This window comes from Lepus europaeus, chromosome 5 (assembly GCF_033115175.1).
Source record: "Lepus europaeus isolate LE1 chromosome 5, mLepTim1.pri, whole genome shotgun sequence".
Lineage (NCBI taxonomy): Eukaryota > Metazoa > Chordata > Mammalia > Lagomorpha > Leporidae > Lepus > Lepus europaeus.
In genome coordinates, this window is record NC_084831.1 from 150,162,655 (window position 1) to 150,181,204 (window position 18,550).

The 18,550-nt window shown below is 43.9% G+C and overlaps 1 protein-coding gene across 1 annotated transcript in view; it reads right to left on the minus strand.

Moving 5' to 3' along the window:
- Window positions 1-18,550, minus strand: part of ESYT2 (extended synaptotagmin 2) — a 108,423-nt gene that overhangs the window by 58,984 nt on the left and 30,889 nt on the right. The window contains exons 2-6 of the mRNA XM_062192936.1: window positions 13,525-13,566; window positions 12,229-12,363; window positions 8,309-8,385; window positions 2,578-2,650; window positions 2,251-2,340 (exon numbers count right to left, since the gene is read on the minus strand). Coding sequence (XP_062048920.1) covers window positions 2,251-2,340; window positions 2,578-2,650; window positions 8,309-8,385; window positions 12,229-12,363; window positions 13,525-13,566 — 417 coding nt within the window. The remainder of the gene's footprint in view (window positions 1-2,250; window positions 2,341-2,577; window positions 2,651-8,308; window positions 8,386-12,228; window positions 12,364-13,524; window positions 13,567-18,550) is intronic.

Consider the following 18,550-nt stretch of genomic DNA (forward strand, 5'->3'; position numbering starts at 1 on the left):
CCAGCTGAGTCCTGGCCACGTGGGCATCTGGGCAGGGAACCAGAGGATGCAAACTTTGTCTTTCTGTCTCTTGGCCTCTCAGATAAAAATAATAAAACCTTTATTCTTAACAAAATAAATATTTTGTTAAATTAAACATGATGTTTAACAATACCTCCATAAAGGACTCATTGGGGGCCACAGAATGGCATAGCTTAAGAGCCATTTAAAAAGGCGTGGGGAGGGAAGGAGCATTTTAGAAACAGACCAATTCATCCACAGACATTGAACTTCATGGAGATAGGAACATCCCTGGCTTTTTAAAAAAAAGTTAACAGTACTACACAGAACTATAATGGGACCTCTCCCTTAGGAAGGGACGTGTAGCAATTTGCCGGAAATAATGAACCAAAAGGGCCAAAGACGACATTCTGGGGAGAAGGAAAAGATACCGAGAAGTAGTCATGGAAGACAGGGCTGAAGTGTCTTTTAGAGTTTAATGGTTCCCCCTTGTTGGGAACCTGGATGCTCGTTTGGGGCCGTGGAGGGAAGTACAGCTGGAGAACCCATGATCTTGTCTGTAAGGGAAGGAAAATCCTAGCGGATTTGTTTGCACTTGGGAAGATTATCCTAACGATGCTGAACACTGAAGACAGACAGAGGAAGACGCCAATCTGAGGCCACAGAGGCCACGTAAGGAGGAGCCCAGGCAAGGAGGAGAGAGTCTGTTCAGGAGGAATCAGTTTCACTGTCTTGTTCTTGTGGCTAATAAGAACTTACTGCTTATCACAAGGAATGATAGGAGATCAGTCAAAAAAGGTCTGTACAATTTTCAAAAACTGTATGTGTAATTGATTAAAACTGTATGTGTAATTGATTAAAACTGTATGTGTAATTGATTAAGCACAGTGGAAAAAATGCATCCAAATGATGGTAGCGCTAATATCTGGAAGGTGATGGAGATTTACTGGTGAGTCATGACAACAGAGTTTAGGAACATGAATTATGCATCAGACTAATCTGAGTCTATGTGTAGGCCCCAATATTTATTGCTTGTGTGATCTGGACAAATAAGACTCTCAAAATCTCAGCTCCTGATAGGTAAAAAGAAACAATATTTAATAATAGAGCTATGGGGATTAAGTAAGCAAATTATGTAAATTAAACTCAGTGATTACGCTTACAAAATGTTAGCTAAAAAAATAAAACATTAGGCCGGCGCCGCGGCTCACTAGGCTAATCCTCTGCCTTGCGGCGCCGGCACACCGGGTTCTAGTCCCGGTCGGGGCACCGATCCTGTCCCGGTTGCCCCTCTTCCAGGCCAGCTCTCTGCTGTGGCCAGGGAGTGCAGTGGAGGATGGCCCAAGTGCTTGGGTCCTGCACCCCATGGGAGACCAGGATAAGCCCTGGCTCCTGCCATTGGATCAGCGCGGTGCGCCGGCCGCAGCGCGCCTACCGCGGCAGCCATTGGAGGGTGAACCAACGGCAAAAGGAAGACCTTTCTCTCTCTCTCTCTGTCCACTCTGCCTGTCAAAAAAAAAAAAAATAAATAAATAAATAAATAAATAAATAAATAAAACATTAGCTATAAGCTACACTTACAAAATCTCAGAGCAGTCAACAGGCACGGTGGTTAAGACAGCACTTAGAATGCTCACATCTCATATCAAGTGCCTGGGACAGAGCCCTGTCTCCACCCCTGCTTCTGATCCAGCTTCCTACTGGCGCATCAGGGAGGCAGCAGATGGCGGCTCAAGTTCAGAGCCCCTGCCACCCATGTGGAAGACCCAGACTGAATTCTCAGCCCCCAGATACAGCCTACCCCGGTACTGGCTGCTGCAGGCATCTGAGGGAATGAACCACCAGATGGAAGCACTCTCCTGCTCTCTTTCTGTCAAAGAAAATGAAAATAAATAAACTTTAAAGATTCTGCTGCTATTACCAGGTCACTTGCAGGGAGCTGGATTAGAAGTGGAGCAGCCAAAACACAAACTGGTACTCATATGGTATACTGGAGTTGCAGGTGGTGGGTTTACCCACTATGTCAAATGCCAACCCCCAAACCTTGTTTTCATAATTAATAAAGATGTTTCTCAAGAGATGAAGCCCTTAGTTAAGGCAAAAGAGGCATAAAAACTCATAGGATTCATGAATCAGAAAGGGACAAGAGTTGAGGATAACATTTTCTTTCTCCACTTTGTATCATTCTTCTATATATATATAGTCTTGTCAGTGAATGGAACAGTAAACTTGAAATAAATGTTGACTTACTGGTTTCCTAAGGAAGAATATAGATAAAGCTCCGACTAAAGGCATGTCTCCAATCAGTGGCTCCAAGATCACTCGCATGGTACCATGGATCTAAATTCAAACAGGAAACCAGATAGGTAACAGAATACAACACTGCAGGGCCACTTCCTTGGTTAACAAGATCACATGAAAATCTAGTGTCTTATACACTTGACTTACTTGTTTTCAACTGTGACCTACAAATACAAACTTGAGTTCACGGAATTTCTGAGCGAATTAAAACTGAATAAGTTTCTTTTTGAACATAGCTTAGAGAACTTCAGAAGACTAAAAATTTTTAAGACTTACCTGTATACTTTTCACACCAGCTCTACAAAAATATCGCTTAATCTCCAAATCAATCTCACAATTTCCTACAAAACTAACAAAGAAAGAATTTTGCATTACATAAGGTGAGTGCAATTAGCCATTCTTTTAATAATCACAGGCCTGAAAGGTATAGAACCTAAATAAAATGACAGCAAAGCAACCAAAATAAAATTGAAGGCAAAAACTGAAAACGTGGCTCACACCATGGTATTCTACTGGTCCTGGTCATAGGCTTGTGGTGTTAGCAGATTCACCATTACCACGACATCTGTGAAGAATCATGTATACGTGGTGTGTGTGTGTGTGTGTGTGTGTTCTGGTGGTTTTATGTTGAAATCCTAAACATAAATGTCTATTTTCAAAAGGAAATGTAATTACAGTGCTACTTCTAGAGCAGCCTTTTGATGAAATGTACTTCCCATTTGTGTTACAACTCTTGTTTGTCTAAAACATAATAATGTTTACATTTCATTTCACCACAGGTAAATTTCAGATCACTGTCTTCTCATTCATGAAAAAACTCACTTTGCCTCAGGGCTCTGTGACATCAGAGGTCAGAAACAGAGTGCCTGTCGGGGTCTCAATGATTAAGTCATTTCAAACAGTAATGTCAAACAGGCCTGAATCTACCATGATCCTGCACATAAAGTTTGCATCTACTTTCAATATAAACATGCACTGCCGAATATGTTTTACATGTTTGTGCATGCCTGATCTGTACATACACATTTGTATATGGTTTGATCCCTATCTTTCACTCCTGGAAGTGGGACATCGACCCCTGTTTGAGAATATTTGTGGAGAAGTTTGACAAACACTGGACAGGTATCTAAGCAGCTAAGTAAAATACTAACTAAGTATCTAACTAAGTATCTAAGCAGCTAAGTAAAATACTAACAAAAGGGATCTGGGATGAAATTCTTCCAATATCTATTACCCCGGCGTTAAAGCCCATACCTACAGATTCTTCTCATTGAGAATTACCCTCTACTTAGAGAAATCACTGATAACCTGTCCCAAAGCCATCATAAACTTTTCTTTCCACTCCAAGACTTGATAATTTTATTTCCTAATACTTTTCAATTTCCATTTAATTTCCCATTTAACTGCCAATGTAGTTAAGGCCCTGTGTGGAATACACATGTTTAGAGACATATTTGAGCAGGATATTTTGCATATGTTATGACTGTCAAAAACCTTTTATGATACCCAGTCTGTATTCTAAAAATAGCATCCATGACCTGACTGATTCAAATATTCAGTTTTAAATTTTTATTCATTTATTTACTTACTTAAGAGGCATGGAAGCAGATACAGGCAGAGACAGACAGACAGAGACAGGCGGAGAGAAGAGTCCCCATCTGCCAGTTTACTCCCCAAATGCGGGGGCTGGGTCAGGCTGAAGCTGGGAGCTCGGACCTCATGGGTGGCATGGGTGGCAGGGAACAACGACCTGGGCCATCACCTGCTGCCTCCCAGGGTGCACATTAGTAGGAAGATGGAATTGGGAGAGGAGTCAGGAGTCCAAACCTAGACATTCCAATATGGGATGTAGGCATCCCAGTAGGTATTTTAACTGCCAGGCTAAATGCCTGCCCCAAAACATTTATTTATTTAATTTATTTTTAAAGATTTATTTATTTTATTTGAAAGGCAGAGTTACAGAAGGAAAGAGAGCTCCCAGCTGCTGGTTCACTCCCCAAATGGCCACAACGGTCAGAGCTGGGCCAGACTGAAGCCAGGAGCCAGGAGCTTCCAGGTCTCCCAAGGACTTAATCCATCCTCTGCTGCCTTCTCAGGCACATTAGCAGGGAGCTGGATCAGAAGTGGAGCAGCCGGAAATCAAACTGGTGGCCACATGGGATGCTGGCGCTGCAGGCAGTGGCTTAACCTGCTATGCCACAGAGCCAGCCCCCCAAAACATTTATTTAATAAAACTATAGAATATTCAGTGCTGGAAACACTGAACAACAGAACAAGGTTTCCACTTTTGTGGAGTTGTCAGCAGCCTAGTGGACAGCCAGTCCTCTGGGATACAGCCTAACCAACCTGAGAGCCTAGTGGACAGCCAGTCCTCTGGGATACAGCCTAACCAACCTGAGAGCCTAGTGGACAGCCAGCCCTCTGGGATACAGCCTAACCAACCTGAGAGCCTAGTGGACAGCCAGTCCTCTGGGATACAGCCTAACCAACCTGAGAGCCTAGTGGACAGCCAGTCCTCTGGGATACAGCCTAACCAACCTGAGAGCCTAGCGGACAGCCAGCCCTCTGGGATACAGCCTAACCAACCTGAGAGCCTAGTGGACAGCCAGTCCTCTGGGATACAGCCTAACCAACCTGAGATATCAACAGATCTCCTCTTACTTCTATGCTGATGACAGTGTTTGCACTAGTGGCAAATGTTTTAAAGACACATTTTTTTCACTTTAAAAACATTCTATGTTGCTTTCTAAAATAAACATAATTGGCACCAACTCTGTATCTTTACTACATTAATGTACTTTGGAAACTCAAAAATGACATAAAGTCATCATCAGTGAAGGATCAACAAGAGAAACCATGCGAAACCACTAAAAAACAAACAGCTGCTTTTGAATCCACAGCAGACAGCATTCACCATAAACGTTACATCATTAGGCCCTAGACAGAATGCAGGAAGGAACAAGCAAGTTCAAATAAAAATGAAGACAAGAAAGAAAGAAACACACCTTTGTTACACCAGACGTGAAACCTGGCAGACTCAGTTTCTTTTTTCCAATCTTTTTTTTATTTATTAAAACACACATAACATAAATTTGCCAACTTCTTAAAAAAAAGATTTATTTATTTAAAAGTCAGAGTTACAGAGAAAGAGAGAGAGACACAGAGAGAGATTTTCCATCTTCCAGTTCACTCTCCAAATGGCCACAATGGCTGGGGCTAGCCCAAACTGAAGCCAAAAACCAGAAGCTTCTTCCCAGTCTCCCATGTAGTTACAGTCGTCATCCAAGAACCAGAAGCCTCCTCCCAGTCTCCCATGTGGGTACAGGCGTCCAAGCACCTGGGCCATCCTCCGCTGCCTCTCCTAGGCCACCAGCAGAGAGCTGGATTGGAGGAGCAGCAGCTGGGACTTGAACCGGTGCCCACATGGGATATCTGGGCTGCTGGCAGTGGCTTCACCTGCTACGCCCCAACACCAGCCCCAAAATTTATCATCTTAATTTTTAAGTATACAGCTCAGTGGTATCTGTAATGTTGTGTAACCAACACCATCACCCATCTCCAGAACTTTTTCATCTTGCAAACTGAAACTCCATCCACTCCATTAAACACTAGTTCCTTGCTGTCTCCTCCCCTAGACCTTAGCACCCACCACTCTACTTTCTGTCTCTGTAAGTTTGACTACTCTGGGTACCTCATGTGAATTGTCAGTGTTTATTTTACTTAACACAGTGTCCTGAAAGTTCATTCATGTTGTAGCATGGGTCAGGATTTTCTTCTTTTTTAGGACTGCATAATATACATACATATTACATTTGCTTATCCATTAATCCATCCAAGGACACCTGGGTTGCTTCTATGTATTAGCTATTATAAAAATGTCACGGCCACCTAACAGCATGGACACCTTCTGAGAAAAGCACTGTTAGACAATTTTTGTGCAAACATCAAAGGGTGTATTTATATGAACTAGGCAGCTACAATGTCATTAGATGACGTAATCTCATATGACCACCACTGTATACACAGTCTATAGTTGACCAAAATGTTGCACGGCACATGACTGTAATGATGCTATGAAAACGGGTATGCGAGTATCAGTTCAAGTCCCTGCTTTCAATCCTTTTGGCTACATATACGCAATGGTTTGAGTGTGTCTCCCAAAAGTTTATGTGCAGGAACCTTAATTCATCAGTGCAGTAGTGCTGGGACCTGGTACCTAGTGGAGGTTGTTTAGGCAATGAGGATGGAGCCCTCACGAATAGATTAATGCCTTTCTGGCAGGAATTATTCTCGGGGGACTGGTTTAGCCACTGGGAGAGCAGGCTGTTATTAGCAAGTCTCTCTCTCATGATCTTTCACATGTGCCTACCTCCCCTTCCACTTTCCACCAGGAGTTGAAGGAGCATGAGGAGTTCACCATATACAGATGCCTAGTCTTAAACTTCCCAGCCTCCAGAATGAAGAGCAAAATAAACCTCTATTCTTTATAAATCATCCTATCTCAGGTACTCTGTTACAGCAACAGAAGATGGACTACGACAATACAACAGGCGTGGAATTGCTGGTAATTTTATTTTTAAAGTGTGGAGAAACGGTCAAACTGTTTTCCATAGTAGTTGCACAACTTTACCTTCCTAGCATTAGTGCACAAGGGTTCCACTCTCTCCATATTTTCACTAACACCTGTTAATTTGGTTTTTCCGATGGTAGCCATCCCAATGTATATGAAGTGATATCTCACTGTGGTTTTGATTTGCATTTTCCTAATAATTAATCCTGTGGAGCATCTTTTCATATGCTTATTACCTATTTACATATCTTCCCTGGACAAAGTCTATTTTTTCAAAAGGGTGCCTTTTTAGTCGTAAAATTTCAGGAATCCTCTATATATTCTGCATAATAATCACCTATGACTACAGGGATTGTTATAAATTGGGTAGAACTGACAATGTACCAATTTTAAGTTTTTTAATCCATGAATAGGTATCTTCTTTAACTTCTTTCAACAATGTTTTATAGTTTTCAGTATACAGTCTTTCACCTCCATAATTAAGTTTATTCTTACATATTTTAATATTTTTGATTCTATTATAAATGGGATTGTATTCTAAGTTTTCTTTTTGGGTTACTTGTCATTAGTGTATAGAAATACAACTGATTTTTGTATGCTGATTTCCTATCCTGCTACTTTAGTGCATTTATTAGTTCTAATAGGTTTTTTTTTTTTGTAGAATATTTGGGATTTTCTATTTATAATGTCATATAATCTGTGAACAGAGATAATTTTATTTTCTCCTTTCCAGTCTGGATGCCTTTTACTTCTTTTTATCTAAGTGTTCTAGCTACAACTTGAATAGCTCCAGCTTGAACACAAGTGGTGAAAGTAAAGATCTCTGCCATGTTTATTTTTTTCCTCTAGGAAAAGCTTTCCGTCTTTCACCATTGAGCATGATGTTCACTGTGGGTCTTTAATTCACTGTTTTATTACGTTGAAGGAGTTTCCTTCTATTACTAGTTTGTGCAGTATTTTTATTATGAAAAGGTATTGAATTTTGTTAAATGATTTTTCTTGTCAATTGACAGTCCTATGGTTTGGGCTTTTCTTCCTTCCTCCAGTTAATGTGGTGACTGATTTTCATATGTCGAACCACCTGTGCATTCTGGGAATATATTCACGAGGTTATGGGGTACAATGGTTTTAATACGCCGTTAGTTTTGGCTTGTTAGTATTTTGTTGAGGACTTTTTATGCCCATGCTCATAAGAGACACTGGTTTGTAGGTTTCTTATGGCGCCTTCAGTTTCTTTTATTTAAAATGTTTTATTAATGGCAATTAGGAACTGAAATCAAGGAGACAAATTATACCTGGTTCTCAAAAAGGAATTTCGTCAAATTCCAACAAACAGCAGGTAAGAAGCATGGTGATTATACATCCCCCTCTGGGTATAGGTAAGTGACATTATACTACATCAGCTACAACACAATTATAACGCCAATAAAAACTTACCTAATCTGGAGGTCCAGAATGATTTGCCTTTTGTCTACATTTTCAGTATACACCTTAACACCGTTGATCCGAAGAGGCTGAAAAAAGAAGTAGCTTGTTTTAAAATCCAGAGATTTTTTTTTTTTTTAATCTAAACTTGTAATATAAGACAGAGGTTTAGCATAAGACTACATGATTTAAACATCTGCTTCACAACATAATGGCTGTTTGAAGTCTGGCAAATTACTGAACCTCTGTTTTCTCACCCATATGCTGCAAATCATAATGGCACGTATCTCATGAGGTTACTGTCAAGTTAAATGACATAATGAAAGAAAAGAACTTGGTACACTGCCTGGAGGGACTAAGTACTCAATACACACTAGGCATTACTGTTGTCAGCACATATAAGGATACACATTTTCACCCTTTTTCCTAAGCTCCTTAACCCCTTTGTCTCTTACAATTTAATTTGCTCATTTTCCCCTATTCCATCCTTACTACATTGTTTGAAAAATATTTTTTAAATTTTTATCTCTTATAATTCTTCCTTTCTGATGATTTTCACAAAACTGGGGTTTGCAAGTAAAGAAAAGATGTAAGCTGTAGATATAAAGCAACATCTAACATATGAAAGAGGTACACTGTAGTGTAAACTGAAAAAGATTATAACAGATCTTGTACTTCAACGGCCCAATGAGAACATTTATCAAAATGCAATATCCTTGAAAATCTCAACACAGGGCTCCAAGATGGCGGAACAGAAAAGGACGTACTGCTTTAGGCTAGGGAAAATAGCAGCACACAGTGAGGAAGTGCATCCCCAGGGCAGAGGTAGAGAGAACTCTGCATGGAAACGCTACAGAAGGCAGAGGGACACCATGGGTCAGCAGGCACGCTGCGGACGTGCAGCACGAGTGAGGACACAACACACGGCCTCCGCGGCTGAGAGCCAGAGGAAGCACCGGCTCCGGACAGCGAGGTGAGCACAGACTGCAGCAGCCCCCGACGCTGGTGAAACAGCTGGAGGGAGACCCTGGCAGACCACCATGCCACCCTGGCGATACGGCTGGAGGGAGACCCTGGCAGGCCACCATGCCACCCTGGCGATACGGCTGGAGGGAGACCCTGGCAGGCCACCATGCCACCCTGGCGATACGGCTGGAGGGAGACCCTGGCAGGCCACCATGCCACCCTGGCGATACGGCTGGAGGGAGACCCTGGCAGGCCACCATGCCACCCTGGCGATACGGCTGGAGGGAGACCCTGGCAGGCCACCATGCCACCCTGGCGATACGGCTGGAGGGAGACCCTGGCAGGCCACCATGCCACCCTGGCGATACGGCTGGAGGGAGACCCTGGCAGGCCACCATGCCACCCTGGCGATACGGCTGGAGGGAGACCCTGGCAGGCCACCATGCCACCCTGGCGATACGGCTGGAGGGAGACCCTGGCAGGCCACCATGCCACCCTGGCGATACGGCTGGAGGGAGACCCTGGAAGGCCACCATGCCACCCTGGCGATACGGCTGGAGGGAGACCCTGGCAGGCCACCATGCCACCCTGGCGATACGGCTGGAGGGAGACCCTGGCAGGCCACCATGCCACCCTGGCGATACGGCTGGAGGGAGACCCTGGCAGCCAACCATGCCACCCTGGCGATACGGCTGGAGGGAGACCCTGGCAGACCACCTTGTCTTTGAGCCTGGCCTGGAGCCCTAGGGGGTACAAGGTACCTACCCAACCCAGAGAAGAAAGGGCCTGTTTTCTCTCCCCTTCTCCCTACAATGGCCTCCGGCAACCAGCTAGTAGAGGGTGCATCTTGACACCAGTAGCGGCTACAGGGGTCAACTGGTGGGGACAAGGTGCTATATTGACACCAATAGCGGCTGCAGAGGCTCATGTGCGTGCACTTGGCAGCAGGTGGGGAGAAGGCGCCATTCTGAAGTGAGTAGTGGTTGTGGCGGCTCTTTGCACCCAGCGATGGATGGGAGAAGGCGCATTCTGAAGTGAGTAGTGGTTGTGGCGGCTCTTTGTGCACCCAGCGATGGATGGGAGAAGGCGCCATTTTGACACGAGTAGTGGCTACTGCAGCTCTGGTGCGTGCATGTGATCCGGGGATTTTACCAGAGGGAAAGATCCGCATTTCCCACTGACTTTGAGTCTGGCTGGGAGGACTGCCGGGGGCTGGGCACCCATGTAGGACAGTGAGGTGTCCCCAGCCCTTCAACATATCACAGGCTCCAGGGTTCAAATTGCCAAGGCGGTGCACCTACAGGCAGCTAGTCGGCTCTGGGTCCGTCTCTGCCTTTCCGTGGATGGGACAGGCTAGCAGGGTGGAGCGGATCCTCTGCACCCCGTGACTGCGGGAGCCTTGTGTGCTCAGACTGTGGGAACTCCGTGACTGCACGATAGGGTGCAGGGTGTAGCCAGGTCACTGTGTGTGGCACCAGAGGCTCAACGCTCCCCGATTTCCTGGGGTGGGTTACTGTGGTGGGATCTGTGATCACATGAGGACCACACAGATCCTTGGTGTGGTTCATGTGGCAGCACGGTGAGTGCTGCACCCACTGTGGGCTAAACCAGGGCATTGGTCACCTTGGAACAGAGGAGGTGAGGGTGTGATCACAGCAACAGAGGTGATCATACACTCTCCCCCCTGACAATAGAGGAGATTCACCATGTTCAACTAGGGCGTCACCCTGGATACTCACCCCACCCTGCAGCACTGACCAGAGCTCCCTGGTCTCACCCAGCACTCTCTGCATGGAGGAAATTGGCTTTGATGGGAAAAGCAGCCTGGAGAGTGTGGAATGGACACGTAGCAATCGGTCAGACGCTCCCTAAGCCACAACCTTGAACAGTACTGAGTAGTGACATGTGCCTGCTATCTGCCTTGGCTATATGGGCACTTATGTATAAATTGTGTATGTTTTAAAGTATTATTATTTCTGAGTTTTTATTAGGGATACAAAAATGTAAACTTGAACTGTTGTTAATTATTGTAACACTTTTAAAAATAAAACAAAAAGGAAATTTGCTTCAATCAACTAATTTAAATGTACTTGGGACTTTCATGAGAAGTACAATTAGGGGGGCTGGAACTGTGGTGTAGAAGGTTAAGCCACAGCTGGCAGCACCGGGTGCCAGTTTGAGCGCTGGCTGCTCCACTTCTGACCCAGTTCCCTGCTGATGTGCCTGGGAAAGCAGGGGAGATGGCCCAAGGACGTGGGCCCCTGCTCCCACGTGGAAGCCCAGAGGAAGCTCTTGGCTCCTGGCTTTGGCCTGGCCCAGGCCTGGTTATTATAGCCATTTGGAGAGTGAACCAACAGAGAGAAGATCTCTCTCTCTCTGTTTTTCCTTCTCTCTGTAACTCTGCTTTCAAATAAATAAATCTTTAAAACAAAAAGTACAATTAAGCTTTCCTTTTTATATAATATGATTCTATTATCAAAATCTCTCTCTCATCTATGTAATTACTGGGATGCCAATATTAGAACCCTTAGCTGTTGTTTTTTAACATCTCGAGAGGGGTGAATGCATTCGGCTTGCTGTCAGTTACTGGACCTTTAGTGCGGACTCACATATCAACTCTTTCTAACACGACAGATTTCTTCTGACAAGCCAGTTCTCACAGGAGAATATGGGGTAGAAACACAAGCTCTGTAAATACCACATAACACAGGTAGAGGAAATACTAATGGGAAACCATGCAATAAAGACTGAACTGGCACACAGCTCAGCAGGCAACATGAGGCCACACCCACTGGAGACAGGTAACACAGTGTGAGGAAGACCCCGGGCAGGGGCTGTAGAGACACATGTCAGGCCTCCTGGTGAACAGCTTTTCCCAGAACACAATTTGGGGTGGGTTAAAATGTTTTAATGTTTGCACAGAAGTCCTACTGCACGCGGTGTAAGGACCTGCAGAAGGAACTCACCTGTTCACCCACATCGACCTTCGTGAAACTAAAGGTGCTAAGGTGGGTGTTCGCTCCGCGCACGGCTGGCTCAATCGTTTCTCGAAACAACTTCTCTATAAACTGGCAAATAAAAGGCCACATGTGTTTTACAGTCTGGAAAGAAAAAAGAACTCATGTTAAAGAGATGTTATAATAATATACTTAAATAATCATAAAAAATTATGCGCCTATGGTTTTACTAAAATCTGGTTTTGAAAAATAAAAGGGGGAAAAGCAGGGTCTTGTTATACAAAAATCTAAATTTTAAAAACCTATTAATAATAAACTACTGATTTGCCCATGTGTTACAGAAATTAGTTATTTTCATTAAATATTCTGTTTAAGCATGTGAAAGTATTTAGTAATTGCTAAAAATCCTCTAGCTCCAAACTTCTAACTGTACAGACCTTAATAAGCACCCATGAGGGGCTGGTGTTGTGGCATAGCAGGCTAAGCCTCCACCACTGGTGCCGGCATCCCATATGGGCACGGGTTTGTGTCCCAGCTGCTCCTCTTCTGATCCAGCTCTGCTATGGCCTGGGAAAGCAGCGAAAGATGGCCCAAGTGCTTGGGCCCCTACACCCACGTGGCAGACTTGGAAAAAGCTCCTGGCTTCTGGCTTCGGATTGGCCTAGCTCCAGCCATTGAGGCCATTTGGGAGTGAACCAGCAGATGGAAGACCCCTCTCCCTGTCTCTCCCTCTTTCTGTCTGTAACTCTGCCTCTCAAATAAGTAAATAAATAAATCTTTACAAAAAAAAAAAAAAAAAAACCCACCCATGAATCTTTTTTTAGCACAAACTTCCAGTGTCATAAAGTGAACATTATCTACACTAGTGTTTACTACAGAGTGGTATAAAATATGAATAAAAAATCTGTTTCAAAGTATACTGATAGAAAAACATGTCTTTTACAAAATTACTATCAATAACTAGGCTTCCTCAGAGTTATTTCCCTCTTCACAGTGTTTCCAGATTTTTCTCCTATGATTATATTACAGGTGAGCATTGGACATTCAGGAAGGAAGACACGAGGCCAGAGACATGCACGAATATGAGCACAGTGTGATTTTTTCAGGTGGAAGCCTCGGTTCTCACCCCTCAGAAGGGAGTGTAACATACTAGTCATGACTGAGTTCTCTGGGGAACAGAAGTTATCCTACTGCGGGCTATCACAGCTCCAATGTTGCCAACACTCAGGTTCCCAAATATGGAAAGATGGTCTCTCATCCTCTAATTCCCACTGTTCTCTGGTATTTGGGATATTCTAATCTTACCTTATTTAGCCATTCTGCTCTTTCAGTGTCTGGAAAATGAACCTAGAAGAGAAATAGACACACACATGACTTACTGACTCCTGGTAACTGCAAATACCGTGCCAGGCAGGCTGTTTGTATTCTGTGTGCATCCTGTGTTTACATAACACTTCCCTAACACGTTACTCTAATGCTATGGAAAATGGTCTTGAGAGGGAGACTGCCGTGTGTGGCCCCAGGCCCTTCTCGGCACTTGGAGGCAGGAACCAAACGCCGCCAGAGCCTCCCCTCCTTCCTGCCGTCCAGGAAAAGTCACTGGTCCTTGAAACATCAGCGAATACAGAGCTGATTGCTTCCTTTTTAGCAGAATCACTTTTCCTACTTGCCACTGGCAGTGTCTTCATTATGTCCTACAAACCCAGACTTGCAGCCTTCAAAATTCGCCTCTCCTTGTTGCTTTTTTCCTGCAGCCCAACCTAGGGCTGCAGTCGCCTTTGCTTAGCTGGCTCTTCTTCACATTCTCTCGCAGCCTTTCCTAAGTGAGCAGTATAATTATAGCTCTCCATGCACAGGGCTGCATATTGCAGAAGCGTTTGTAGAAGCAAATAGAAGCCTATTTAGAAAAACAGTGGCGGATATTTTCTCTGTTGGAGGAGCCAAAATGAAACATCCTTGCAAAGGAAGGCTAAAGCTGTTTTTGGCCACAGATAGGGAGTTTTCAAAGAGTATACAGACCACACTAATGATCTGATAACAACATTTTTGGCTCAGACATACAACGGATCACAGGCAATTTTATGCTGGTGGCTGAGATAGTCAGAAATGTTTTGATGTCTAGAACTGCCACAGTTCACCCTCCTAAGTCACAACAGTACTGGAGTCTGACAATCCTTTCCCCCATGCCCTGGCTGGGGAGTGGGACCAGCAGGTGGAGGATGACCACTAGAATGGCTGAGAGGGACTGGGCACGGAATAACGCCATAGGGGATGGGGGTTCCCAGAAGATGGCTTCTTTGACATCCACCTCCACCCATCATATGTTAACAAGAGAACAAACAACTGAAAATGGGACGCGGCAGCAGCCAATTCCAGGCCAAGCCCTCCACCACGGCCACAAGCAGCCTACGGAAGCCCTGGGGTGACTGTTCACCTTGAGGCCTCGGAAGGGGCACAGGAGGCAGCAGCGGCAGTGTCAGCACCTGCTCCTCTGTGTCCGCACGTCTGAGCAGGACTAATTCCTTTACACCACCCGCCACGAAGTAGTTTCTCTGCTTGAATCATGAGGTGAGCTCGAGTGAAATGAGCTGTTTCTAAACTAACTTGAATCATTCTAAGGAAAAACAACAATGAAATGGTACCTTCCAAAATCGAGAAATTGGCTTTAAAGTTGAGAGATGCAATACTCAAAGAGGCAAAATTAGAGAAAAAAAAAAGAATTGTTAGAGATGCTTGCTTAAACCACAGGATCTGTTTCTGTCACTCTTGAGAGGCCAATTTTGACCCATCTGGAATGAGGGTACAATAATGGTGTGCCTTTTCCCCCAAGGAACAGGAAGATACTTGGAGAATAGGGTGAGGAGAGCTGGAGGGGTTGTCAGACTCACCAAACTAGGTCACAAAACTCATCTGTAATTAGCATTCTGCCACTTGTGTGACAGGGAAGTGGTTCTATACTCTGAAATTCAAAGCAGCGATGGAACGGGTGGTTGCCATTGAAGGGTGTGCTAGACGTCAGAGCAGATATGAAGCCATGGCTTCTCCCAGCTTCCTGGCAGGCTGTCTCCCTTTCTGTCCCTTCCTTCTACATGCAACCAACCACTGGTGGCAAAGACAAAAGGCAAACATGGAGCACCTTCTATTTGGGGACAGCCAGAACCAGTTCATTATAGCTGTGTTCCATCTTTTATTATAATTACGGAGTCAACGCACCTCTGCAGGGCTGAAGTGCTGTGGCCTTGGGGGAGGCCAGGTCTGGGCCATGTGGCGTGTGCGAAGACCCATCGGGACATCGGAACGCACTTGCCCTTTCTGGTGCTGCGTTGACTGCTGACACCTGCTGCTCTTGGATGGCCTCTCCTTTCCTGGCTTCCCAACCACACTAAATTTAGCTACCAGAACAATCACTCGAGAAAACAGGAATCTTGTTTCAATCTACCTTCCTCAGGATCCTGAGTTCCTACTTACTAAATAGACCAATATTCTCTGCTTGACCTTCAAAGGCAGAGCTCAACTTACAATTTCTAGAATTCACAACTCATAAATTTCACTTTTACCACACTCCTGTGGAACTGGAACAATTATGGCTTGTAACCCAGAAATGTGATTTTTCTCTTACCTGCTTCTTTTCCTACTTTGTACTTTCTGCTAGTCTTCCTTAAATATACTACCAACTCAACTCCGTCTAGACAACTTCCTACATGGGACAAGGTCCAAATCTAATCACTCCTCCACATCCCACTGTACGTTAGCTCACACTTTCCAAAAATCTACACTGTCACAATCCTACTCTGTGAATGCCCCTCAATAGTATTAGGGTTGGAATTCTTACTTCCTGCCTGCTAATCCAAACCTTAAAGTCATTACAGGGTCTTTCTTCTAATCTTTTCAGTATCACAGAATTCCTATTTATACAGATTCTGTAATTTAATTCACCATCTGGACCCATAGGTACTGGAGCCTATATTTTCCGATCAATAAACTGGACCAAATTCAAATCTGCAAATACCATCAACTGAACTTCTACTAAAATCTTCATGAATTATAAGAAATTACTATGCTTGATAATATAAAATATAACTATATTTTCAACCAGCAAATAGTTACTAGAGGCTACATATTCTTAAAAACACATGTTTGTATATAAACACCTACTTTGTAGTTGTATATTTATAATGGTACAGAATAGAGGTTTGCAAGAACACACACCAACTAATGAGAGTGAAGCATTTACTTTTTCTTGTATACTATTGAATTTCTATACTACTGAATTCCTTATGAAAAGCATAAATCACTTTTCTAATTACTTCTATAATTTAAGATTAAAATTAAGAAAATGTTTCTAATACAGAAGTATTCTTTTTATACAATAAATGACCAAGATTATATGAAAATGAAATTTTCATAAATGAAAGATTTTAATTATATTAGAAGAGAATGCTACTTGGAAACATGATTCTCTTACAAAATAAAAAAATCTATTACGAATTTGATTTGAAAAAAAATTAGTACATCAAGTTTTTTTTTTTTTTTTTTTTTGACAGGCAGAGTGGACAGTGAGAGAGAGAGACACAGAGAAAGGTCTTCTTTTTCCTTTGGTTCACCCCCCAAATGGCCACTACGGCCGGCGCACTGCGCTAATCTGAAGCCAGGTGCTTCTCCTGGTCTCCCATGCAGGTGCAGGGCCCAAGGACCTGGGCCATCCACTGCACTCCCAGGCCACAGCAGAGAGCTGGACTGGAAGAGGAGCAACCAGGACTGAACCGGTTCCACAACCGGGACTAGAACCTGGGGTGCTGGCGCCGCAGGTGGAGGATTAGCCTAGTGAGCTGTGGCACCGGCCAAGTACATCAAGTTTTAAAGGCAAAATATAACTATACCGACCCACTTCATTGATTAAATATGATAAAATGACTCCTGCTAATGTTCCAAAGGGAAAACATTCTTCCTTCCCTAACATTATTAGATTTCTCTAAGTTCACTGATAACTTCTCAAATTGGGTCAGCCAGCGTGCTAGTAAATTCATGCTCCTCCTGTTGTCTTCAATGGCAGCATAACACCATAAAGGTAAGCAGACAGCAGGCCCATGACTCTCCTAAGGAATTACACATGAAATAATAACGTTTCTCTACCTACAGTCATGCACCAGGAAAAAAAAACAAAAAACTTTGAAAGTTGTGAGTGCTCCTGTTAATTACTACATTTTAATCTCTGGACCAAAAATACTTCAATCTAGTGTGCATGTGTTGATTGTTCTTTCTGAAGAACACATTCACTCAGCACTTACTAGGTCTGCTCTTGTGCTTGGGAAGCTCATGGCTGGAGGAGGGGGCTGGTGTGGAGGTGTGACACCCCCCTCGCCACCTGCTAGCCAAGAAGGGAGCACAAGGAAGGGTGTAAAGAAGACAGTATGTGAGAGTGGGTTTGAAAGGACTCACTGTGTTAGATAGGTGTGAAATAACATAAAAGGTCACTACTTCTGGTTCCTAATGTAGAGCTCCTAAAACCTTTGTAGAAAGGGGGTGCTAGGGGAATCTTTTGTCCTAACATTTGTTCTTTGACCTCTGGTTCCTGCTACAGAGTTCCTAAATCTCTCAGAATTTCCTGAGTAACAGGAACATCTTTTGTTCTAAGGAGATGACTCTTGGTGGGATCCTGGTTAGCTTCAGGATTGAGACTGCTTGTCAGGGACCCAAGAATGTGATTAGAAGGTTGGAATTTCAGTCTTCCCCACACCCACCCACCAGCCCCCCACCTCTGAGGTTGAGTTGGTCATCAATGGCCAGTGATTCAATCAATTATGGCTGTTTAAGCACTCTGGCCTCAGAATCAGCCCTTAAGGCATTTGGATCTGGCTAAAAAGCCCATGAGAGTATTTCAGGTGTGGAAAGCCAAGACACTGTGGCAAAAAAATGACCTGAAAGAAGGAAGCATCTTTCTCTGAAAGGAGGAGAGAACCTCCACTTTGACTATGACCTTGTCTAAATAAGGTCAGAGTTTGTGAACTCAAGAGGCTTCCATAACCTTGGCAGCTCATGACAAGAGTCTCGGGTGATTACTGACGTCATAAATAAGAGTGTCAATTGTTAAATCAAAAACAGGAGTCACTGTGCACTTACTCCCCATGTAGGACCTCTGTCTTTAATGTGTTGTACTATGCAAATTAATGGTATAACTAGTCTTTTTTTTTTTTTTTTTTTACAGGTAGTTACAGACAGTGAGAGAGAGAGAGAGAGAGAGAGAAAGGTCTTCCTTCCATTGGTTCATTCCCCAAATGGCCGCCATGGCTGGTGCTGCGCTGATCCGAAGCCAGGAGCCAGGTGCCTCTTC